Source organism: Dermacentor albipictus, chromosome 8 (genome assembly GCF_038994185.2).
Source record: "Dermacentor albipictus isolate Rhodes 1998 colony chromosome 8, USDA_Dalb.pri_finalv2, whole genome shotgun sequence".
In the NCBI taxonomy this organism is placed as follows: Eukaryota; Metazoa; Arthropoda; class Arachnida; order Ixodida; family Ixodidae; genus Dermacentor; species Dermacentor albipictus.
Genome location: NC_091828.1, coordinates 128,322,820 through 128,349,016, shown reverse-complemented (window position 1 = coordinate 128,349,016; position 26,197 = coordinate 128,322,820). Strand labels below are relative to the sequence as shown.

The window sequence follows — 26,197 nt, the reverse complement described above, 5'->3', positions numbered from 1 at the left end:
TTTTCTGGCTAATTCAATCTCGACTGAAAGGCCCGGTGCCTATGGTGCCCATGTATTTCACGTGGGCAGGAATGGTGCAGGACAGATAGCCGGGTAGGGGGCGACCGGAGGGGAGGGGTCGAACGCCCTGCTCCCTCCAAAAAGTTTTCTGACAACCCCTCTTCCCTCCATTCCCACGGAACAGAAAGTTTCAGGAGATGGGCTCTGAAAGAGCAGCATGGATGGAAAGCTGAATGTCAAAGCAAGGCGAGGGCTAATGGTAGTCCGAAGGGGAGGGGGGACATTGTGGGGGCAATACCCTCTCCCATGGACAAAACATTGCAGTCCCACTCATGGCGTGCTAATACCTCATTCCGGATTGTGTTAACCATAACTGTTGAGAGGAGATTAGAGCTAAAAATTCTACGCACAGCTAAAGACGGGATGAGCACGAGCATAAAACTTGGAGGCATTGTTGCTTCTCACCAGGCCTTCGTGTCGTTTGTGGGGATGCGCGACTCTCGTGCGTCCCCTGATGTTTTTCCCGCATAGCGAGTCTTCTGTAATCCCGCTTCGCCGCGTGGCCTGCGTGACGTCCGCGCGGTCGATGTGGTTGAAGCGCAGTCCGAGAGATGGCACTAGTGTTGCGCTGCTGCGGGGTTACTTGTTACTTGGGTGCGGGAGAGACAAGGCACTCTCTCTGGGGTTCGAGACAGCAAGCAGCACGGACGTGCCGTGCGTGCAGCGACCCTCTTTTCCAGCGGGTCGGCGCGTAGCGTGGACGTCCCGCGCGAGCGCGCGGCGACCCATGCTTCTGCGAGACCGCTTCGCGTGGCCGCCTTCGAACGCGCCACGATTCGCGTGACTATACACGCGAACGACCAGGCGTTGGGATCCAGCATGAGGCGAACATATTCGCTCGCTTCCGGTCGCGGTGAGTTGGACTTCTAGATTTGTCGCGCACCCATCGGCATGTTTTGTGGACAGCAACTCGGCTAGCAGGCATTGATGTATGAAGGTGCAATAAATGCCCTTGTGATTGTTTGCACTACTGTGTTGTCGTTCCTTTGTCCCAAGAGTACGGAGGAGAACCCCACATCAGACCCCACACGTTGAAAAGCCTCTAATTTCTGATAATTGACCAAAATGTCAACCATGCTGTGCGGAAGAAAAGCATTCTGAGACTTTTTTGTCTAGGAAGCACGTAAGAAGCACCCCCCTTTTTTTCTTTATAAAGAAATATAGAAACATTTGGGGCTGCTGGGCCATTCAACAACCTGGTGAATCTTGAAGAGTGCGACAGTGACTAACAGAAAAGAATTTTAAGAAGGGGAGTGGGGTGATGGATATGAGGAAGGGGGACACGCATAAAAGGTGTCAAGAACGAAGTTGGCGAATTATGGCCATAGGGAGAGTGTCATGTCACTGCCTGATCACTGAAGCTGAGACAGCCATGGTTAGTCCACTGTTACCACTTCTCCACTGTTACCTGAGCTGTAACAAGTCTGGCCTGCAAACAAGAAGACACACAATAGCACCCCGTCTTATTATTGCTTGGCCCCGCTTTTGGCACTGTTAATTTTTCCAAGTCGTATATCAGCTAGGTCATCAACATACATTATGTATAAATGCATCAATTCGTAAACAAAATTTCAGTCTTTTTTAATATCATCCTTTTTAAAAATAGCAAAAGGATGGTAGCATAATTTGATGCGAATTGGCTGCTTCCCCGAAATAAATTTCTGGCTGCACCACTGATCAACGTACATTATATAAATGCATCAATTCGTAAACAAAATTTTAGCTTTCTTTAATATCAACATTTTTTAAATGGGAGATGTGGCATTATCACTTCTCCCAGCGGGCAAATGCAAGCGTACTGACCAGTGGGTAGGGCACGCATTTGCAGCACGTAGTGGGTGATGGGGCTGTGGCCATCGAAGGCAGGTGACCAGGTCACGTTCACTGTCTTGGGCATAGTGTCCGTCACTAACGCCTTCACATGGCCTGGTGGGTGAGGCAGCTCTGCAAGACATCATACAGTTGTCATGACACTCACAATTTACAGGTGCATGCAGCAAACGATTCACGGCAAAGCCAAAATTGTCATCCTTTCTCTTTTTACATGCTGGCAGCGCTACTGAGACAAAGTAGAAGGAAGTATAAATAGGACTTGCACTGTCCCGTTTTTACTTGCTTCTATTTCTGCTGCTTGCCATACAATGAATGCTAATTAATTCACCCATTCTTTTAATCTGATGCTTTCTTCGTCTTTTAGGCCTTCGTTTTACAACAGATCAGCATTGTTAACGCTTTTTTTGGACAATGTCGCCAGATACCAGCCCAATACGCTACACAGTAAAACCTCGTTAATTCAACCCCAGCTAAATTCGAAAAATAAGATCATTCAGACTCATCCTCTGGTCCCGGCAGGCATATTATGCAATATGTAATGGCATCAAACCCTTGTTAATTCAGACAAATCTTGGAACGCAGCAAGTGCACAGCACTCCAAGTATGGGACGTTAAAGAGCAAAAGCGGCACTAGTGTTCAGTCAAAATGAAGCAGCAGAGTCTGCACCAACATTCATCAGCGGAAAACAACAAGAACACCAGAATACTTTCCTTTTATTTGTCTTTATAGCCCTTATTCTTGCGTTTGCAACTGCGCATGAGACTGCAATGGGTGCATGCCTTCAGAACTCAACAGTCGCCATTCGTGATTGTGTGGATAGAGACCATGGTTCTGTCCACAGCAGTTGCGCCTAACGGTTAGTTCGTTCTGACTGGGTGCGTGCGTTGGTTGCACGCCTTTCAGAACCACATCATCCCCATCTGTGATCGTGCTGATCATGACCGTGGCGCCAACCGTAGCAGTTGCGGTAAGCAGTAGTTTCATTCTGACTGAGAGTGAATTTGCCATGTAAATTTAGAAATGCATAGTCAGCATTCGTGTATGGCGTCGATAGCAACGATGGTATTGCCCAGCGGATGTGGCAAACAATAGTTTGGTTTTGACTAGGTGCATGTTGGCTGTGTGCTTCCAGAATCGCATGGTTGCTATCCATCCATGATTGCATCAAGCAACAGTTTCGTTTTGACTTGTTGCAATGCACAGGCGATACCGCAGCCTGCATGCTGACATCAAATCCACCGGCTACATCGCGATCTACCATCTGTTGCTGACCACCTCACTGAAAAAAAAAAAAAGAACAATCAGGCCCCTTCCACTCTGTAAAGAAGGATGACGAGCGAAGCTGTGTATGTGGGCCCCTTAATGGCGAACTGCACCCTCGCAGCGGGTCGGCCTGGCATTACACTATCTTCACAACCAGCAAACGTATGGGGAGTGCTTAACGCCTGCTTCACCTCCACCGCTGGTCAGCCTGGCATTGCATTATCTTAGGGATCGGCCCATGCTTTGGGAATGCTTAACGCCTGCGTCACCTCCGCCATGCATCAGCCCGGTATTGTACTATCTTCGGGATCGGCCCATGTATGGGGAGTGTTAACGCCCGCTTCACTTCCGCTTCAGGTCGGCCCGGCATTGCACCATCTTCGGGATCAACCCACGCATGGGGAGTTTTGTGTTTACACATGGACATGATTCTGGGGCAACTAGCCCTTAACACCTGTGCTATAAAATTGGTTCATTTTCTTGTTTCTTAATTAATTAATTATGATGACAAACGCGGGAGCACTGGCACGAGCACGTTAGCGCAGTAGCGCCAGGGGACACCAATGAGCCAGCTGCGGAAGAAAATGACGCTGGAGCCAACTGTGATGATTATGATAATTTTGTGTTAACACACGGACACGATTCTGGGGGAGTAGTCCTTAAGAGTTTCGCTGTAAAAAAATAATCGGTAAGCACACGTGGTAGCGAAAAGCTTGTTTCAGATGAAGACGGGGGGATTGCATCACAGGTGCAATGCAAAAGAAGCTGCGAGGCCTGCGTCGCTGTGGCCACTAATCATTCACGAGATGACAGGAATTGCAGCTTCCAAACTGCTTTGTGCAAAGTAGAAACAAGATTTGCTGATTCGTTCAGTAAATAAAATTGTGCTGATGTTTTAAGCATTGTTTATTCTCTTGGTACTCTCGATAATTTGACAATCGGTTAATTCGGACATTTTGTTCAGTCCCATGAAATCCAAATTATTGAAGCTTACTATTTTAATTTTTCTTACCAATGACAAAGTAATTCCAATGTTACAACATGTTAAAATAAACCAACTTGCAAATAAATGCATGCACATTTCATCATTTGATATTCGATGTCAAGTATTCGTATTTGAAAATTTTGATATTTGTACAACCCCAGTATTTAGCGAAAGGTGGCCAAGTGATGATGATGATAACCTGCTCAGAATTTTGTCTCTTTTTTGGTTTTAATTGTCCGTAGCTGTATTTCTTATCTTTAAACTATAGCTTTAAATTACATCCTGTAGTGGCAAGGCAATGGACAGAATGTGAACACAACCCCCGATTTGCTAAAATGAAATTGATCCCAAGATTGTGCTTTGTTTAGAAAAGCAGCTTTGATGCCCCCAGATGGATCATCAATAAACTATTTGGTATGTCTTTACAAGTAACGAACAAAAGTGGGGCATATATCTATATATATATCTATATATATCTATATATCTATAAAACCGGGGCGAGGCATTGACCTCAACTGAAGTCCCTTGAAAAATTTTATCATGAAAATTGCATGGCTATTAATGTCACTCGTAACGAACGACAGGCCAACACCATTCGTTGCAAACATTTGCTTTATTACCGCATTCCGCAGCTCACCACACCATTTAGCCGTGCCACCAGCATCTTCCTTCCTCTTTCACCGCCGCATTCGTGCCACCTGATCCTTCCCCTGGCCACTACGACCAACTGAGTGCCCACCTCCGAGAATCGCACCTTGGCTCATCTCCCTTGGAGCTCTCGGTCAACTTATGCTACCACACTCTCCTCACACACACACACTAAAAATATACTTCATAGGACTTTGGAAGGCTGAAATTGTCATTAAGGGGACTAAAAACTCTTTAAATTTAGCAACTTTCTCGTAAAGCTAGCATCACTGACACAGATTAGAAAAGGCTTGGCAACCAGCACCCCCCCCCCCCCCCTTCATTTCTCTACCACCTGGAAAGTACAAGTCCACACTGTACAATGTCTGACTGTACATGACCTACATCACAGAAGAGCAACTACCACAAACAAGAGGTCTGACTGGACACTTTAATGCGTCAGCAGATGACTTTGCCAATGACTCACCGATGACCTCGAGCTTCGCTGAGCGGGTGTCATTTCCACCAGGTGATGTGACAACGCAGGTGTAGGTGCCAATATCAGTGTTACGCGCTTGGTCAATCTTCAAGGTGCCATCTGGTGCCAGATGAGTTCTACTTGAGGATGCCAATGGTTTCTCCTCAAAAAACCATGTCACCTGTAAATAACTGGTTGCTCAATCCTAGGGTGTGAACGGTGTGCAAAACCAAGGTGATTTTTACAATAGGTGGCAATTACCAGTTAATCAAAAACCTGGCTATGCCTTTCCAATACCTCAATGAGTATGCACATCAACCTTGGAGACAGTGAGAAAATTTTGTTGTAATGGATGTGCAAATGTACTGAATAATGAGTACAAACCGAACATTTTCTTTTGAGTAACAACGATGCTGTCTGCAAAAGCGTACCTTTCATCCTTTATCATTCTGCGCTTTTGCACATTCAACCTGGGCCTCTGCTGTCACTTCTCTGAACATGCACTTTCACCTTCTCTCCCCTCTTATCCCAATAGCCTCTGGCTTCAATAGCAAACGACGTGGGTGCAAACTAAAGTGGAGTGGAGTACCACCCCACTTTCCTTCGATATAGTAAGCCTCCTGCATCACATCTGAAGTTTTCCCACACCTGACACATGTTTTTAGCTGATTGCACTAAATCGACAGTAATAAAAATAGGTTGAGTTGTATTAGTAGAGAGCCCTCTTGTGAAGAGGGCTCTCTTGCCAGTAAAGAGTAAGAGTAAAGAGTAAAGTAAAGAGTAAAGAGCCCTCTTGCCATGGAGGAAACCCATTAAGCCAGGAAAGGCGCAAAAACAACAGTGGTGACACTGTACTGAAGTTGCCACACCAGCTTGCCCTGATGTCATGGATTTTGACAGTGCCTAATCGTGTCTAGTTAGTTTTTTAATTAGTAAATATAAACAGCATTGCATTCTAAATGAATAGAAGACTTAACTTCGCAAGTTTCAAGAACTTTTGCTCAGCCACAAGGACCTATATAGTAGAGTATATATTTAAATGTATATGTCGCACTGACGTAGTGGCATCGGGATTCCAGCACATAATTCAAAAAGAGACATTTGGTCTTTATTTCTCGTTTAATAACAAACTTATCACTGCGAATTTAACGAAAATATAGTTTTTAAAGAATAATTCATCAATTAACTGATTTAGTGTCCCCCATTAATGTCTCTTTAAAAGGTGACATAAATAATAGTTTGTTGAACTCTTGTAACTTGATTGAATGCTTGGTCGCCAGGTATGCGATAAGTGGCAAAAGTACTGGCAAAAGAAATTTAGTTGGATCAGGAAATATGTACCAGATACTCATGTGGTCATATCATCAAATGAAATACCTCATTTCGATAGGTGAAGCGCCAATAGTGACGGCACACAAGAAGAAATAGAGACAGGACAAGGCGCCTTGTCCTGTCTCTATTTCTTCTTGTGTGCCGTCACTATTGGCGCTTCACCGATTGAAAGCTACGCACCAACTAGCCATACAACATGTTTTACTGAAATACTTCACATCCATGTAGTTTATAGGTACCCATAAAATAAGTACCAAGGATGCCTTGAAGAGTTCCTAAGCTCACCTGGTAAGGAACGCTGAGGTCGTGCGATATGCGACACTGCAGTTCAGCCGTCGACCCTAGGATGACCCGTGTGTCAACTGGGGGCTTCACGATCTGGGTGCGAACTGCACAGTGAGGTGACAAACTTTGTTCTCAGTTGACTCTGCTTGAAATATAAACTGCAGCAATTAGAAGGGTAAGTGCACATACAAGTTTTGAGGTGATGTTCCCAAAACAAAAAAGGCAATATGCCAATTCATTACCAAGCCAAATCACATGTGGTGAATGAGCAAATGCCGACTCACAAATACAGCAAATGAAGCACCACCTATGCATCTGGTGGCTAGAAGACATATTGGGCTCAACAGATTCTACCTTGCTTGCACGAAGCGAGACATTTTTATGTAGATTTGATACAAAATAGGAGACTCCCATCAAGCACTCTCCCCCTTGCAATTTTGCTGAAGGTGCACAAAAAGTTGATCGCCCGAGGTTTGACGGAGGTCACCATAAACTTCAGTTGCAAAAACTTGTGCCTATTCTCTTTGGCCTGCTGTAGTCATGACCCAACACGAACAAGTTAGGAGTCAGAGCTCTGATCTCTGGGCTGCTGCAAATGCGCCAGCATGTGACTGCTGCTCCGCTGCTATTGTGTAGTACAAAGAAGGAACCATGAGCAAAACGAGACAAGTCCCCTTGTTGAAACGTTGGGTCCCGCTTTCACCTTGTTCTCGTTTTGCTCATTCCATCTTTTTTCCATCTTCCGCCTCCCCCCTGTTTTCCAAAGAAGGGACCAATGGTATACACAGGATAAACTCGGAAGTGAGCAGGATAACTCTTAAGACACACGTGAGCAACCACCATTACATACTGAAGCAACCAAACCTTCAAAATGATGCCCAAGTTCCATTTCTGGCAAGCCTCGTTATCTGCCTTAGTATGGCATCCTAGGATGGAACGGGTGATGCTGGCTCAGTAATGAGCATACCTTTTTTTTTTTTTGAAGTACCAATGCAAATAAAAATGTGCTGATACTTCTTTCAGGAGTCCTTTGTCAAGTTTGGCCATTGCAAACAGCAAAATGTAGTGCATAGTTTGTGGAGTTCCAAGCTGTTCAGCGTGTGCCACAACCATGATCAGATCAGGCCAGGATTTCAGGGTCCATCTTGCGCCGCATTTCGATGAGGGTGGAATTGAAAGACGCCCATACCCTTAAACTTAGGCGCATATTAAATAGACCCGGAGGCGGTGTGGGGATGCAGGACTCTCACGCGTCCCCTGATACCTTGTTTTCCCGCATAGCTCCTGTCTCCTGCAGTGCGGCTTCGCCGCGTGTCCTGGCGCCCGCGGCGGTCGGAGCGGTTGAAGTGCAGTGAGAGAGATGGCACGAGTGTTTCGCTACTAACGCCGCCTCACGGTGGGGTTACTTAGGTGCAGGTAAGACAAGGTGCTCCCTCTTTGGTTCGGGACGGCAAGCAGTGCGGACGTGCCGCGCGTGCGTCGGTCCATGCTTCTGCGATACCATCTCGTGAGGCTTCATGCGAAAGAGCGACCATATACGTGACCGTACGCGCGAACGACCAGGTGTTTGGATCCAGCAAGGGGCGAACATATTTGCTCGCTATCCGGTCGCGGTGAGTCGGACTTCCGCCATTAGTCGCGCGCCCATCAGCACGTTTTGTGGATAGCAACTCGGCTAGCAGGCATTGATCAATGAAAGGTGCAATAAATGCCCTTGTGATTGTTTGCACTACTGTGTTGTCGTTCCTTTGTCCCAAGAGCACGGGTGAGAACCCCACAGCGGTCAAAATGAACCAGCATCACTCGACTATGCGGTGCGTCTCGTAGATTGTGAGTTGCTTTGAAATGTGGATCCCATCAATTACAAGTATAAGCAAGAAAGAAAAAGAGGATTTTGAAGAATGTTATTGCACCCATATATAATCAATGCACAGAGCATTTGTCGGCGTCCTCTGCCTCTTGCAATGTGGCATACCATGAGTATGTCAATAACGGAAGGGTTAGAGAAAGGTTTAGTATGTGTCTCCCATTTGGTCAGTGCATCAGAAATGCCCAATAGAAGCGTTCGAAATAATTCAGAATAGGACAAGTCGTTTCATTATTCATAATTACAGTACCCAGTTTAGCATAACACAAATCACATTAAATTATGAGTTTTTACGAGCCAAAACCACAATCTTATTATGAGGCTCGCCGTAGTGGGGGACTCCGGAAACTTGGACCACCTGGGGTTCTTTAACATGCACCTAAATCTAAGTACAGTAAAACCTCGTTAAACCATACCCGCTTAAACAGTAGTTTCGATTTAAAAGTAGTAAAGTCAATGCCCCGACTCAGCGGCCATTGAACATAATGTATTTTGTATCCGCATAAACCGTACCAGCTTACTGCGTACGCATTCGGTTAAAACGTAGCGTTTCCACTTTTCGTCACGCAAACACGGCGGTGCGTCGTCTTCATCGGGCAGCCCGGCAGAACAACAAGCCTCAGAGATCGGTACAACGTCCTCCAAGCGCCCTGTGCGTTTGCACGTGAAGCCGCATCAAAATCAACTTCATTTCGACACCGTGCCAGAGAGCGTTGTGGCGTCGTTCAAGCGAGGACTCACGACATGCCGAAGCTCGGATAAAAAAGACGCCGGGTGCTCAGCATAGAAGAAAAATTAAACATTGTCCGTGCTATCAAACGTGACACGAAGAAGTCGGCGCTGGCCCGCAACATGGATCTGTTGTTGACTACAGTGTGTGGCATTTGGAATGCGAAGTTGCTCGGCAGCGCTGCTGCGACCGCGAAGAGATGTCGGCTACGAGGTTCGACTTTTCCCCATCGTTGCCTCTGTTGTTGCCGAAGTGTCGACTAGCGACAGTGATGAGGACGACACGGAAAGCGACAGCACGGACTATTCAGGCCCGACAGTGGCAGAAGCTGTGCATTACGCCAGCCTCATGAATGCAATCGTCGCAACAACAGGGGCGCGATAACGTAACTATTCCAAACGAAAAGTTTTCTGAATTCCGGCACTCGGCAATGAAAAAGTCGTCCCGGGACTTATGCAGCACTACTGCGCGCGTGCACGGAAAATACGTAACGCCAACGAGGAATCTGCCATGCGAGTATTTGCCGAGAGGAGGGGGGCTGTCTGAGAACACTGTCGTCGTGCTAGGCCGCTGTCGTCGTGCTAGGCCGCCGCGGCATCAAACGAAAATAACACTTACGTCGCGCAAAGTGAATAAATACTGCATGTTTTTTCCCCTTTCATCGCACTCTCTCCGAGTTCCGTTTTCGACAGGTAAGTGGGCGATCTCATGAAATTTAGCTTAAACAGTACTACCGTTTAGTACATACTTTTTCCGAGCTCCGGCCGACTACGGTTTAATGAGGTTTCACTGTACACGGGTGCTTTCGCAGCTCGCCCCCATCAAAATGCAGCCACCGTGTCCGGGATTCAATCCAACGACCTCGTGCTTAGCAGCCCAACACCACAGCCACTATGCAACCAGAGGCGACTTGAGAATAACACGCTTACCTAATCATTTATTGTTTCAAGGAGTAAACTGAATATTTCCACTCACTGCATGCAATAATACTCATTAATTAATGTTGCAAATATGGAACAACAGCAGCAAAATAATATGGTTTTTCCAACATCCACAATTGAAAGCATCAACCCATACTTGTTGCTGAATGAGTCCGATTTTTTCTCTACAATTGATGCACCCAACACACGACTCCAGCACGCTTATTCCCTTTCCCCCAGTGAAAACTTACCAAGCACTGTAAGGTAGGCCTCTGCACTGGCTGAACCAGCAGAGTTGGCCCGCATGCAAGTGTACTTCCCGCTGTCAGCCAGTACTACCGAGGCGATAACCAGCGTGCCACTTTCGAGGATCTGCATCCGGCCCTCGCTGTGCACTGGCACCACATCTGGATGGACAAATGGGAAGCATGTTCAATGCAGTCGATTGTGACCACACATCATGACAGAGCCAACCAATATTGTCTTGACAGTGCCCTGAACCTCTTTTTATCGAAGTGGAGAAATGTATTTGAAGTTCAATTAGACTATTTCAGAAAAACCTTGCTGCAAAAGATTCTTCAATGCATTCAGCAGAAGCGGAGTTATCGGCAATCAAACATAATGTTCGTGGTGCTTCCGCTCCTTCAATAATTTACGTCGCGAAGGCTTTGGTGGGGCGGGGTATACCCACAGTGCTCCGCCTACTAAATGCCACCGTGGCGCACAGTTCTAATTTGATTTTGGCTGTTCATGTAGAAGCCACTATTTCTGAATTTTGGCGCCTACGACGTGCCAAACGTGGTTGTCCTCAGTGAGCCACAGTGTGCTCAGCCAGTGGACTCCTCGCAACAAGCCATGGCGGCTGCTGCTGTATTTACGCTACGCAGCAGACTACAGATACATGCAACTGCAGCGCTTGCTTTGTGCACAACGGGGCTAGAGTGTACGCTTGTGCTCGTATGCTCCTGTCTGGCTGCGCTACGTGGTGCGGATCGGCTTTGTGTTACACCAGCTTAACCGATGGACAGTAGCCATATCCAACTTGCGCATTTTGAAGTGCTATCAAAAATGCATTACAAAGCAAAAAGTGTGCCAAGGCGTCTAATCAGGAGTGGCCAGGAGTGAGCGCACGGTGGCGAACATGCGCATGGTCTGACCTTAAATTTAATCTGGTTCGAAGCTAGTTGTGTGTTCAAATCTAGTCGAAATTAGCGAGACCAAATGGCTACGACACTGATAAGCAGGGTGGCCAAAGTTGAATTGCTACACAGCCAACCATGAGCAGATGATAGCTGGCTTCTTCCGGAAGACCACAATTATTATCGAAATTCGAAAGCAGATTTCCGCTTGCTTCAGCCTGTTTGTTAAACTGCGTCATTAAATATACACAGTTACGGTAGGAAGAAGCGCACCAATCAAAATACCCTTCTTTATCGATGTCAGCTATTGGCGAATAGCAGTTGCGTATGGGAATCTGCTATATTACAAAATAAAGCATCCAGAAATGAGTGAGGACCAGGCTTCTATTGAAAAGAGAGCATTTGAGAGAAAGGTAACTTCGCATTACATGCGAGGTCCATGTGCCGCACACAACTGCAAAATTTGGCTGAGATGTTCACAGCAGCACATGCTATCAGCAGACTGTGTTTTTCACCAAGCCTGGAGGTGGTTCAGGACCCCTTTAAACAGTGAATGACCTTTTCTTAAGTTTGGCAAAATGGTTCTGCAGAAGCCTGCAAGGTAGGGGAAAGTTCATAAAGGAAGAAATTGTCATCTACCCGTCTGTAACCCAAAGCTACAAAGGAAACGTGCAGACTTTTCTCAAAAAGAAAGCCTTCCTGTTGAAGAAAGGTTCGTCCTGGTCTGGGATTTAAGCTCAGGACAAACGCCTTTCAGGACGGCTGCTTTATTATCTAGGCTAACCAGGAGGCTAGCAGGTCACAGCACAAGAACAAGAGAACTGACAACTTGAAGCAAGGTACACGCGTCTCCTTTGTAGCTTTGTGCCACAGTTGGGTTAATAACTACTTCTCCTTTTCGTTTCTTAAGTTTTCATCATTATTTAGCAACAATTCACATGAACATTAAAGGGACCCTGAAACGATTTTGGCGATTTTCTACAAACGTACTGAGTCGTTAGAGTAGGTTCTTCTGATCATTAATTGATGCATCTAAGTGCTCTGCGTAAAACGCGTAATTTATTATAAGGTTTTAAAAATACCCATCGCTGCCGATCGCAGCGCACTGCTCGGCGGAATTTTAAGCCGCCCCTACCCATATGATGCAAATAACCCATACAGTGGAATCTCGATGATACGAATCTCACGGAGTCACGAAAAATATTCGTATTAGCCGAAATTCGTATCATCGAAACAATTAAAACTAGCTAAATCAAAGAGTCAGAGGTGAACTCACTCAGACACACGTACGTAAAAAGGTTTATTTCTTGTAGAAAATTCTCTAATGTCCTCTGCCTCTTATTCTTTGTCAGGTCAATTAGCAGGCTTTGTTCAAATCCATAAAAACGCGTGCACGTGTCGTCGCTGATTTCGTTCGCGCACGCCTCAGAACTTAGCGCGCATGCAGCGTTTCAGCCGCAGGTGGTGGGTCCTTCGCCGTCGCCCACGTCTAACACAAAGAACGCGGCCCGAAGCATAGCAGCCACTCCGTCCAATGGCACGCGGAAAATGAAGAAAAGCACAAAAGCAACACAAGTGCCACCGCTTCAAACTCTTCGCGCCCAGACGCGGCCTCCGCGCTGTCCGGCGCCGCATCCGCGCCTCCGCACCAAAATAGAGAGGGAGAAATCGCGTAACTGCGCGCTGTTCTCTTTCACTGCCACCGGTGGGGCTCATGCTCGCGGTCGCGTCCATCCGTGCGCTGGAATCGTGCCAGCTGTGGTCTCTCCTCCGCGCAGCGGCGCAACCCCCTCTCCTCCTTAGCAACCGGCGCGCCGGTCAGGGGCGCAGCTGCGCATAGCAACCGTGACGTCACACAGTAGCGGTAGAACGGGGGCGCGCGCGCGCATCGGCGGTGGCACCGCCGCTCCTTCGCCAGCCGTTTCGTTGCAGTCGAGTGAGAGGCCCGTGTTGCGCGCCATGCGGTTCGGGAAAGCGCCAGCGGACGCCGGATTCCCCCAACACCAAACGCCAGAAGAACAAGGAGCGAATGCGCATGCCACGAATGAACATGTCACCAGATGCGAAAGCAAGGGAGGCAGAAAAGAAACGCCATCAGCGACTGATTAGATCGCCGGGTACCAAAGGCAGGGAAGCAGAACGAAAGCGGCAGCAGTGACAGGCGATATCGCCAAACACCAAAGCGAATGAATTGGAGCGCAGACGGCAGCAGCGTGTGGCTTTCGCCAAGCACACTTTCAAATTTCCAATGTCTTCGGTAATTTTCGTATCAACCCACGCGGGTCGAAAATTGATTCGTAACAACCATTCTCTAACACGTTGCAAAGTAATGGGGCTCCGCCGGGACCACAGCAAAATTCGTATCATCCAGAAATTCGTATCAGCCGTGATCGTATCATCGAGATTCCACTGTATTACGTCACATGGGCGAGCTATCTGATTGGCTGACCAGGGCGCGTGGTTGATAATTTTTCCAACTTTATGGTGAACAAATGATGCTCGTAATAGTTGGAATGTTAGTTACTTTGTTTTTGTAAAAAGAAAATAACTTAAAGAGAATACAGAAGAATAGTTTTTTAGTACACTTCAGCACTTCCGGCACACAGCAAGTGTCGTCTGCTTGTGTTACAACGTACTCCATTTTGACGAGAGCTCCGCGGTCAGAGTCGGTCTCAGTCTTTTCGCGAGCACTATGATTCGACTTTGTTGCCTTGTGGACTGCAAACCTAGCGACCTGCAAACCGCGAGTCCAGTATTAGGGCAAGCGCAAGGGGACAGGGTCTGGCCGCTTGACTGTGCCGGGATGAGCCACGAGATGAGCAGAAGGGCAAATGTGAACGGTCTGCACGGTGCAGCCACCTGGTGGCACAGAGCTCAACCATACACAGTAGCAGCAACGAAGTGTATTCTTTGTTGCTGGTGTGTATTTTTCGCAGGAGTGTAATCATCAACACGTTAATTTATAAATGTTTAAAACGCTTTACACTTGGTTAGAGCAATATTAGCGCTTTGTTTGACTGGTTAAGCGCTGCGCCAGCAAGTGTCTGGACCGTGCAGACCGATCAGGCTCCTCACGTACGTCTACGCTAAAGTTCCTTCATCAGCTTGAGTTTATGCCTCCAGTCATTTGCCGAAATGACCAGCTTGCCTGTTTTTAGCGGAGTACCGGACACGTTCGGCGCTACGACAGAATGCTCGCAACGCACGCTGCTTCGATAGCTCTCGGTCGACGGCCAAGCGGCTAGCGGAGAGGTCTCGCGCGGGAGGGGGCGTGCTCCTAAACAACCGGAAGTGAGCGATGTGACGTTGCATCGTGACGCTGAACCAGTGAAGGCGGAGCTTAGCGCCGCTCGCTCGGCGAGCGAGTTGAGGAGGAAAAGCATAGTTAGGGAGGAGGGTAACTTCTAATCGCTTGCAGCTCCATTAATACGTAACGCTTCACTTAAATTGTGGTGCGAATGTTCTACTTAAGCTGTACCCTACGCGCCTACAAAATTTGTCCGAACCGTTTCAGGGGCCCTTTAATGCCAAAAGGTCGCAATGTTCTCTCCAACAAAAGTAAAGGATAAATTGCTCCTCCTCGTGGTGGAGTGACAGCATTAAGGAACACGTGAAAAACCTTGCTATTATTTGTGGGAAAAAAAAAACAGTTACTTTTATAGAAATGATCACAGCCATGATCATTTGAAACATGCTCACATACCTACCAGTTTGCGAACATTAAAATTCATAAAAATCGCACAGACACAACACGGACGGAGGGAAAAGAGGGAATAGCAAGCATTTTTCTTTACACCTTGTCTTTCCTCGTCCCTGATGATTTCACTGCATGCTCTGTCAGCGCTTTCAGTGAGTGTGGCACAGACACTGAATAGCATAGGAGTTGACCACAGTCACTCTGTTCGTGGCAGGCGATATTTATTACAAAAGAATATGCGGCACTTTCTATAGCAACTTGTGAGGAGGGAGTAGTGGGACCAGCGGTCCTCTAAGTAGTCAGGGGGGACCGCTGAGAGATGGCGCAAGTGTTGCACGGGAGACAGGAATGCGGACTGCAGTTGCTGGATGGAGCACGAAGTGGTGAGAGTCAAACAGACGTTTTGGTTGTGTGTTGTGCCGTGAGAACAGAGTGTTAGTTGTGAACGATGCAGAAACTCGGAGCTCGTTAATAAAGCGGATAGTAAAGAAGAGTGTAGGCTCATCATCAATCCTAACCAGCATTACCTGCAAATAAGACTGCTCCAACATAAAGAAACATTGCAAGGTTTGCCTTTCATTGTGTCGGTGAAAGTGCAGAGTACCAAATGTAAATTATGTTCCCACTTACGGGCACATTTTTCCTTCCTACGCTTTCTGTTGCCCAATGCAAACTAAGCCACATTTTGCAAAAAGCTGGCAAGCAAAATACAACAAGTTTAAGCAGGTACAAAGCCTACCATTTTGAAATATGGGTAATAACTGCTTTTGTCAGAAAAAGCCCAAGCACAAATCTTGATGCCAAAACAATCTTGATGCCAAAAGAAGACATACCACTGTATGCCCAGCTTGTGTTGGGAAGTGGCGCCCCCACAACTGAGCATGACAGTTGCGCATCCATTCCATCCAGGACAGTCACATTCTCGGGAGCTCGCAGGAAGGCCGGTGGAGAAACTGCACATGATCAAAGAGTGCACTGCAATGCTGTCTCATGAAGAGTGCCCCACAAAGACTGTGCGTCTTCCAAATGACAACAGGGCTACCACAGCACTCAAGTTAAAAAAAAAAAAAAGATGAGAGGCATTCCGAGGGCAGGAAAGAATGTAACCTTCCACAGCTACATCTTTTGCCTTGTCCTTCATCCAGAAATTACACCAAGAGACAGTAGCCATTGAGATTTAACTACTTACAGCAGCTTTCGGGAATTATTTTAAGGAGGAAAAATGACAATATAACATCAGATTAAAGGCATATAAAGCAATGTAGACAAACACTTCACAAATTTTTTTGCTTAGTGACAACTGAGTAAAACACAAGGAAGCCACAAAAAACAAGAAAAATTTGGCACAGACACTTAAGACAACTTACGTGTGGCAATGCAAAAGCATTATAGTCTCTTTGGTGAAATTTTTTTTCCATGCCTTCTTGTTTGCGCAATCTCTCGCCTGCATTCTAACTGCATCTCGGTAAGGCCAAACCAAAATGCACCAAGCATCTCAACACGCTCGGTTGCATGTGGAGAGTTCATAATTCGAAGAACCGCTCAGTGCCATTCAGTTGGTCATAAATGCTTTTTATTTTATACACTCATCATGTGGTGCCACTTCCTCGACATTAGCTACACTGTCACGTGTGCAATGACACACGCAACCAGCAACCAGGTGCACCTTTAGTCAACAAGAATCGTGGAACTGTCATGGTGTCAAGGAAGCGTGCTCGTCTCCTACCCTGGAGGCTCAGGTTCCCTTCCCACTCGAACGGAAATTTACGAAATTTTCCTTTCAAAGTCATTATTTACGCGTTTCACAGAAGCCTACCTAAGAAATTTGATGCCAAGCCGAGCATTTTTTAACGTGTTTTTACTGTTTGCACCGCCGATAATTTTGGTGTCATCATTTGGTCACGCCACCGACTACAACAGATTTTTGCATAATGGGGCATATGATGCTTTCGCATTAAAAAGAAAGAATAAGAAAAAAAAACAAGGTCTATGATAAAAGGAAGTCCTGTAGTTTGATGACAAAAGAAGAAAAAGGCACAAGAACACTGTGTGGTAGGTTAATGTATGATACATAGAAAAAAATGCATGCTTAAAAATGCTGACTCTCGAAGCACATTCATGCGCTTTTAAGGGGTGATCTGTGCAACGGGACACGTAACTTGGATCTATATTATGTGCTTTTCTTTCCATATTTCAGTTTCCAAGCAATACACCTTGTGAAATAAAGAAAGGCATAAAAAATTCTACCTTATAGCAAGGCAGCACCAATATAATCCTCATATTTCGTAAGGCTTTTTTGAAAAAATCATAATCATTATAAGTGTTCCGAGCTCCTTTCAGCTGTATCAGCTCGAACTTAGTGTAGTAGACTTCTGCTGACTACATATTTTGGTTCATTCAATCTTGCCCAAACAGTTCTATGGGTTTTCGACGAATAATTCGAACTTGACTTGTCAGTTTTGCCACAATACAGCCACGTTATACAGTGAAGTATACTTGTTGTGTTGAAGTGTTGTAATAAATGAAGTAGTTATTCTATAGAAAACGCTGTACAGTCAACGACCAATTTTTCGGACCCTCTAGGAAACGTAAAAACAAAAAACGTCAGAAAATTCAGGCAGTCCGCAAAAATGAATGCATGCGAAAAAAACTCACCTTTTTTCTTTTTTTCTCGGATCTAGAGGTGAAGGGCGAAGTACCGCGCTTCCGAAACCCTGCCAAAGTATCAATGAACATGCTATAAAAAGAGGTGTTCAAAAACTCTGTATGCAGCCGACTGCCGGTTTATTATGTACATGTGCATCGTCGGGCAGCCAGTGTTCTTGCTGCAGTGGCTAGAAGAACTTGTTGATTGTTGTTTGGATGGCGTTCCGGTTGCATGTGATCATTTTCGCCTCGATCTGAGCAAGGGTCATGTCAGCACTGTACACCGATGAAAAAGTCAACAGTGCTCGCGTCAACTTGGCGCTTGTAGGCGGCGCAGGCATTGGCTCCTCATTTTCAACATCGGAGTCTTCTGAATCCGCCACAACCTGACGGACTATTCCCTCGTCAGTCAGTTCTGCACAGAAGTTGAGCTCGTTGTCAGCGTCAACAAACTGTTCAAAAGTTATTTTTGTGGGTATGGTACTGCTTTCCGCGCTTCGATGCCATCGGCGAGGACGACGAAGACGAAGTGGGGGCCATCGAAAGCAAGCGAAATCCCCAAGTTGCGAACAGAGGAGTTCGCTGACGAGCGTTGAAACACCTAGGCCTAGCGTCGCAGAGCACACTTGACACAACAGCACCACCACACACCACGCTAGTTAAAACGCGGCCTGCGCAAACAAACGAAATAGCGCCGGTCCGGAAACTCCGCCAGAGGCGGAAGTGTGGCCATTTGCAGCAATGAACATAGCCAGCGTGGCCAGACCAAATTGGTGTGTGACGGCTAGATTTGGCTAGTTGTGGTTCAAAGCGGTGATATGCTTCGGCTGCAAGTCGATTTCCTTCGCAAGTGCGCTCGCTGTGCGAGGAAAGGCCCTTCTGTAGCGTCAAAAAGTCCGGAAAATTGGATGGCGGGGGGTTCGAGTGTCCAATCTTCAGATGTCCTTATACATTGATTCTATGGGGCTCGTGGCGGTCCCGCGAAGACGTCCGAAATATCAGGCATGTCCGAAAATTCAGTCGTTGACTGTATAATCAAAAACAACTGCACTGTTGAATGTGCGGAGAGACACTTCCAAGACTACTTGTGTAGCTCCTTCAGTGCTGCCTGCATAAGTTTAATATAGAGTACAGTCTATACTCGTTAAAATGGACCAGTATACAACAGATGTTTGGATATAACGACTATATTTCAGCCCGTTTGTTCTACCTATTTCATTATACAATGAATTTCACTTGTAACGGACCGCGCAACAATGAACTATAGGCTACAGCGGACGAAATTAGCAGCAATTTTTGTCAAAATCGAGTGTATAAAACAGACTTTTGCCTTGTCGACACGGGTTGGCAACTGACTTGCAAGGTTCAGCTGACAATCTGAACTCAGTGCCTTGTGCGCAACGGAGGGCGGAAAGTGGGGTGGAAGCACGCCGTCTTTCACGGGCAAGGCACAGACGTGGCTGCTCTTAACGGTGTGGCCATGCAGGCACCGTATCTTAAAAGTGATCTGCGATGTTGACAAAGTGCACCCATGCCAGTAGCTTCATATGTGCTGTGCTTTCAACATTTAGTTTCCGTTTAAGAGAGAAATAGCATGAAGGTCAATTCACTTGTTGCTGCTACCTCGCTTATCTTGCTTAATTTGCTATTGCAATTGATGCTTCACCTTTCGGGTGAAACTGCGACTTTTTTGTTTGTTTTTTTACTTTGGACGTTCCTCACTCACTCTTTGCAATGAAGTTTTTAGACATCGTGACGAAAGTTTCGGAAGTGAGGAGTCTTGGATATTACGGACTTCAGATAAAACTGAAGTTTTTTTTTGTCGTATTATAAGGGTCCGTTGTAACGAGAGTTGACTGTATAGAAAGCCCAGCAGGTAAAAAAAGGAGGCCCTTACTTTTGACGTGCAGCCAGGTGGCGGCCCGTGCCTCGCCCAACAGGTTCTCGGCCACACACTGGTAGACGCCCGCGTCCTCCATGGCCAGTGCCCTGATCTCCAGGGTGCCTCCTTCATGCACGTGGAAGCGGCCACTGGTCAGGTCCAGCGGCTGGGCGTCCAGCAGCCAGTGCACCTCAGGCAGTGGGTGGCCCTCGGCCGCACAGGGCAGCTGCACCTGCTGGCCCAGCTCCACCGCAGTCTCCTCGTCTACCTTGCGGCTCAATGAGGGCGGCACTGCAGTCACGGCAGCAAAACCATGTGAGCAACTGTCACCTTACGTCCAGAGTGAGTTAGGTCACACGCGCACACACACACACTTGTAGCACAAACATAACTTTTAATACTTAGCTTATGGGCATAAGAGTATATAAAATACACCATACAAACGACAAATGAGGCATGTATCGAGAGTTACCAGGTGATTTGGTTAACCCCTTCCATGCCTCAGACGAGATGGGTTTGTCTACGGGTTTCTGGTGACAACAGTCAAAGATAAGCTTGGCTCGTCAGTGCTAATTTGCATTTTCTAGCAATTCCATGGATGAGCCAAGTTTCGTCTCAGTGCTTAGTTGTGCTTTAGGTAGATGGCATCACCCCACTTATGGACCAGCATAAGCAGAAGTGAATTAACTCGTTCTGAGGAGGTAAAACCTGTTCACAACTAGAATCTTTAAAAATAATTTGGCCATTTTTGGCCATAAATTCAGGAAATGGTGCAGCATGAAAGAGGTTAAGAATTTAATTCAAAGTCTTAGAATGTGCACCACTGTTTAGCTAAGTGAAAGAAAGTGAAATTATACCTGAAAACAGTTGGGAGTGGTAGAGACCTTTCCACTGGGGCCTTCATAGCACAGAGAAAGGAATGCCTTTACCCCAGTGTATGCAGCAAGGCCAGGAAGTGTTGCACACACGAGGGAAGTCCTTTTAGCGTTCTACCCACACCGCTGCCAATGCCATTCTCCATCCAAAATTTCCCATCGTTTCTCAGTTGCCACATCGATGACATTCAATACCCCTCTCAGCTCGCCGAGCAGAGTGCGCATGCAGTGTAGCTTTAGGTGCCAATAAAAGGGCACGTTTTTGTGTCAGCCACAAATAACTCGGACTGTTCAGCGGTCAAATCTGTTCTACTTGTTCTACGGTCAAATGGTTCTACTTAAACTGAGGACGACGCAACGAACTATGGAAAGAAGAATGATGGGTGCAACGTTAAGGCATAAGAAAAGAGCAGATTGGGGGAGGGAACAAATGCGAATTAATGACATCTTAGTTGAAATCAAGAAAAAGAAATGGGCATGGGCAGGACATGTAATGAGGAGAGAAGATAACAGATGGTAACTAAGGGTTATGGACTGGATTCCAAGTGAAGGGAAGCGTAGCAGGAGGCGGCAGAAAGTTAGGTAAGCAAATGAGATTAAGAAGTTTCCAGGGACAACATGGCCACAATTAGTACATGACCAGGGTAGTTGGAGAAGTATGGGAGAGGCCTTATGGTAAATCTTTTTCTAAATAAGTCTTTAAAAAGAATTGGAATCTGCAATAGAAAAAATCGACCCCCAAAGGATCAAGAGAGGGGAATCCTCATGCCCCATGACGGTCGCACGCGTGGTACCATATTTACACAATTCTAGGTCGACCTATTTTTTTTTAAATTTGAAAATCTGAAGTGGAGGGGGGGGGGGGTCGACTTACATTCGAAACCAAGACATGGCATTGCCAAAAAAGCGAGACCAACGAGACATCAGGGGAGCTACAACATAGTTAGAATTTTATGTTTGCTTTATGGCCCTACCCGTAGTTTTCGATATCCCGCACGTTAGTTTGCTTTTTGGAAGGGTTTTTAAACATTCTTTTTTTAGTTTTACAATGCACACAACACTCATGGCGGGACAGGGGGTGCCGATAGTTGATGGAAGTACCGCTGTTCCATTTGCAGTGGCAACCCCGGAACGGTAGCGCTTGCAGGGAGTATTGATGGTTAATGAAAGAGCAGACATCGCTCACGTGTTTCTCTTTACCTCTAGCTCTAGTTTGACGCGTTTGACCCAACTGCCGGCTACGTGCTACTTCCATGCTTCCTCAGTCGTCATGAGTGCTCCAGGCCCACTAAACATTCAGCGCTCGTTCACAGTAGAGTGTACCAGACTCATAGTACTCAGTGTTCAAGAGGGCTGCCATCCTTTAAGGGGGGACACCCCACTTAAATTTTCATTTTTTATTTGTGGCCACAATTTGATAAAACTTCCATCACTTATGTATTTTGACATGCTGATTTCAAATATTCAATTGGTTTTCCCATGCAACAAGTACTTTTCAAAATATAAGCAATTCATACTTTTTTGTATGGACTAATTTGGAGGCAAGTTCTCTCTACAATGCTGGCTGTTAATGAAGGAGACTGGCACATCAAAATGATGTTGAATGATCAGAGGTTGCAGTGCCACAAGAATGAATGTTATAAACTGATTTATGCCGAAGTTACAGCATGTCAAACTTTTGTAAGCAGAAGGCATTAGTGAAACCCTGGAGAAATTATTACTTTTTCAAAATTTCTGTAATGATATTTGTTCATATTTTAGGCCTACTGCACTCCCAATTTGTCCACCTTTCTGAAGAAAAAAGAATTATTGCAATAAGATGAGTAGAACCAGAGATATCGTCACTCCAAAACTACACTACCATCAAAAATGTTGTTTTGAGAAAACGAGAAAAAACATTTCAGGACATGTTCATGGTGATTACGGCAAATGCTTGAATATTAAATTGATCAAGGATGATACAGAGGTCCAACCAGGCAAGAATGAAACTTTTGCTTCTTTAGGGGGGACACTAATTCAAATAATGTTCATGATGTTTTCCATCAATATTCATGAAACTTTGCATTCTTGTTAAGACTTTTGTACTGATTTCAAATATAATTATTTTTCCAATAGGCCATTTAGTTCTGAAGATAAATGAAATTCATTGTTCATAATTTGCAGACACAATAGGGGAAAAAAATGCGCTACGATAGTCGTATTGGCACATGCCTGGGTACTAGAAAACATAAGGAACATAATGGTAGGAATACTATTTTGATATATCAAATATTAGTAATTTTATAGCAATTCAATCTTTACTGTTCGAACTGTGGCTACCCTACTGTCTGATCTAAAGCAGAATTGAAAAATTTTAAAGCATAAATTCCAAAATCTGACCCTACATTGTGTACAAGTGAAAAGTTGGTGTTTTGAGAAAACGAGAAAAAAAGGAATGCATTCACTTTTAATCAAAAGTACAGAAATAATTTTGCATTATTTTGCAGTGAAAGTGGCTAAAAGCCACCAGAAATGTAGTGGCTCTAACCACGGCCATCCAAATGCGGCAAAAACATCGTTTAGCGCCGTTCGCCGATTCCCGGTGGCTTGCATCGCGCGCGCGGCAAGGTTGTCGTTCACGCGGGTCGAGCTCCATGCCGACACGATATCGCCGCAACACGCGCACGTGATAACGATCTTTATGGCGAGGCCAGATTACCGTTCGTTTCTGCCTACTGCGACGCTGCCGCCGCACACCTTGCACTTGACGACATCAGTCCGTTCACGGAGTCCTACTGAGGAAAGCGAAGCCTGCCTCGGCGTCGACTGGCGCGGCTGCAACGCCGTCGGCGCGAGTGAGCAAATCCAACACCCGCTTTGTTGCTGGCGTTGACGCAAGAACTCGAAGTTTTTTTGAGCATTCATCTCCCTCTGCAACAAATCCGCACGCTGCAACATTGCAGTGTCACGCCGAACGCAGCCGCTGTCCGTAACGATTTCACTCATTTGCGAGCTGGCTAGGCCTACTTCGGCATCGTCCGCGGTTTCGGCATCATTTCCGGTTGGCGGCGAGCTAGTCTCGATGCTTTCAGAAGGAATGGAGCGCTTTGGAAAGTTATAAGCTGATCGCTTATTCTTTTTGCCGAACTTGTGCCTCGTGGCGAACTTTCCCGGTGGATCGGACATCGTTGGGCATGCGCCAACCAACCTACGAGACGCGCAGTCGCGTCGCCTGCGGAGTGGAGCAGACGATGGGAACCTCGCGCAGCCAACCACAGCACGCGTTTTTGGTCACGTGCGCTAGTCAACGAATCGGATCGCGCGTTCGGGCTTTTTTTTCTCCCCGGATTTCAACGTCACTGGCGTACCGACGGTCACTTTTGGCGGGAAATAAAAGAAGGAAGGCTCCTCTTTCCAACGAGACCAAGATGGCTGCGATCGCGCGCGTAGAAAAAGAGCTACGCGCCGCGATAAAAAGGGCTATTTTTGCGCGGAATTCAGCTCACAGTGATGTTATAAATTGATATTGCGGACGAAATACTCTTCCCCGAGATTCGAAACTTGGTGAATTAAAGGAATATTAGCTGTAGATAGCGAAAATTTCGTTTTCAAAAAATCGATTTTTTCGCGATTTTTTCGCCGCGAAGAGCCGTGTCCCCCCTTAAGCTGAAGAAACAAATCACTGTGCAACGGGCTGCAAGTTTGATGTTTCTGAACGGCTGGTGCGAGAGTGGCAACTGCAGCGAAGCAATATTTTCACCTGTGACGGCAAGTGAAGAATTTCCCACGGGCCGAAGTCGGGACGCTTTCCAGAGCTGTAGGGCAAGCTTGTGGCGTACACCGCTGAGATGCGTGATCGGTCTCTGCCAGTGAAGTGCGACATGGCCGTAAAACAAGCCTGGACCTTCGCCTTTTAAGGATCTGCTCCGCCGTGAGTACAACGTGTGGCTGGCGGCAGAAGACCGCGAACTTACACCAGCCGGACCTGTCAAAAGAGCCTCCTTGACGGCTGCGTGTGGTTGGGTGCATTCGACGTCGGCTGCTGTCCCACAAGATGTGGTATGGTTGTTTGTCAAATTTTGAATTTCGCTGGACGACAACGCACTGTGGGAATGTAGCAGCGATGATGATGGCAGCACTAGTGAAGACGAGTAGTTCAGTGACCATGCCAGCTACTAATAAATTTTCATTATGGAATGCGCTCTCGAGTATGTTCTTTTTTTTTTCCCCCCGTCACATGCGGTATCGAGGGGTCAACTTACACTCGAGTTGACTTACAACCGTGTAAATACGGTAAATGTTGTGCGTCAGGTGCATGGGCACCAGCAGGCTTGGGGAGAAGGGGAAAAAGCTTCCTTTCGCGGGTGGCACATGGGAATTAAAAGTGCTATCAGCACCAACGAGCGTGTCACATGAGATCTCGCTGACATTGCCTGAACCTTTATGGTCATGAGCAAGTGATGAGTGTGGAAGTATCCGCTGCCGCTTCCATCTTCCCGCACATGGTTAACCAACCACTTTTCGGCTGTAGCAGACACTGCGGCCACCTGTACCCCAGCTGGCAAATTGAAACCCCTCCTTACTGAGCGCATTCTCTTGGAGAAAACCCTCAGTGAAGTTACCGAGGCATAGCACCATTAATGCTACCCTTTATTCCTATAACGAGTTGTTCATCAGTGATATGGCCAAAGCCCCTATGCTCTGCGTTTTCAGCAAGCGACCCCAACTTCAACACAAAAGTTCACTGGTGTCACCAAGGCACCCAATTTGAATGCAATGAACAGTGCTCTGCACAAGCCAGAACCTGCCAGGCCTGCTATCGGTCGCGAGAAGTGGACCAATGAGCATCAACAAGCTTACAGTTGACCGCCACACACTGACGTCCCACAGCCCTGAGAGAAGGAAGCAAGTCCTCCCCTGCACAAATTATCCACACCATCAGGTGACACAAGCACTGGAATACTTCAGCCATCTGTGGCCATAGCTGCAAAAATTAAAAACCGACTTCAACCATTTTGTGTGTGTGTAGTGAGAAGAGAAACTGAACGTTGGGATTCGCAGAAGTTGTGTGCAAAGACAAACACCACTAGAGGGTCAGGTGCCCCACACCTCGTACAGGCCATCATAGCAAAGTAGAGTTTTTACAACATTGAATATGCCCATTAGCACTCCCTAAAATGAAAACATACCATAATACAAAAGGACACACACCTGACACGGTGACATTGGCATGGGCGATAATTGGCATCGTCGGCTCTGTGACAGAGCCATCGAAGTGCTGAAACAGGCTAGCCTGGCAGGTGTAGCGTCCCGCATGTTGGGGTCCCAAGTGCAAAAGAGTCAGGGTTCGGTTCCAATGGGTCAGCACATGAGGCAGCTCACCCAAAGGACGGTCATCCTTGAGCCACACTATTTGTACCTGTTCCAGAGGGCTGTGCGGAAAAAAGAAAAACCATCATCACCACAACAGCAAACATGGATGGCATACCTGCCAAGCTAGGAACATTAAATTTCATAAAACCCAGCAAGTGATGGTGCGGTGGGGGAGTCCGAATTATTGGACATGCTTAAAAAATCAGGCATCCGGAAAATCAGACG

The 26,197-nt window shown here is 46.5% G+C and overlaps 1 protein-coding gene across 3 annotated transcripts in view; it reads right to left on the bottom strand.

Annotated features, from left to right (window-relative positions):
* The window catches only part of sdk (sidekick cell adhesion molecule), a 115,929-nt gene that overhangs the window by 79,539 nt on the left and 10,193 nt on the right, over window positions 1-26,197 (bottom strand). For all 3 annotated transcript variants that reach the window (XM_065452642.1, XM_065452643.1, XM_065452644.1), the window contains exons 6-12: window positions 25,811-26,031; window positions 19,761-20,036; window positions 16,051-16,170; window positions 10,633-10,788; window positions 6,865-6,968; window positions 5,257-5,428; window positions 1,864-2,004 (exon numbers count right to left, since the gene is read on the bottom strand). In XM_065452642.1, the coding sequence (XP_065308714.1) occupies window positions 1,864-2,004; window positions 5,257-5,428; window positions 6,865-6,968; window positions 10,633-10,788; window positions 16,051-16,170; window positions 19,761-20,036; window positions 25,811-26,031 (1,190 nt within the window). The remainder of the gene's footprint in view (window positions 1-1,863; window positions 2,005-5,256; window positions 5,429-6,864; window positions 6,969-10,632; window positions 10,789-16,050; window positions 16,171-19,760; window positions 20,037-25,810; window positions 26,032-26,197) is intronic.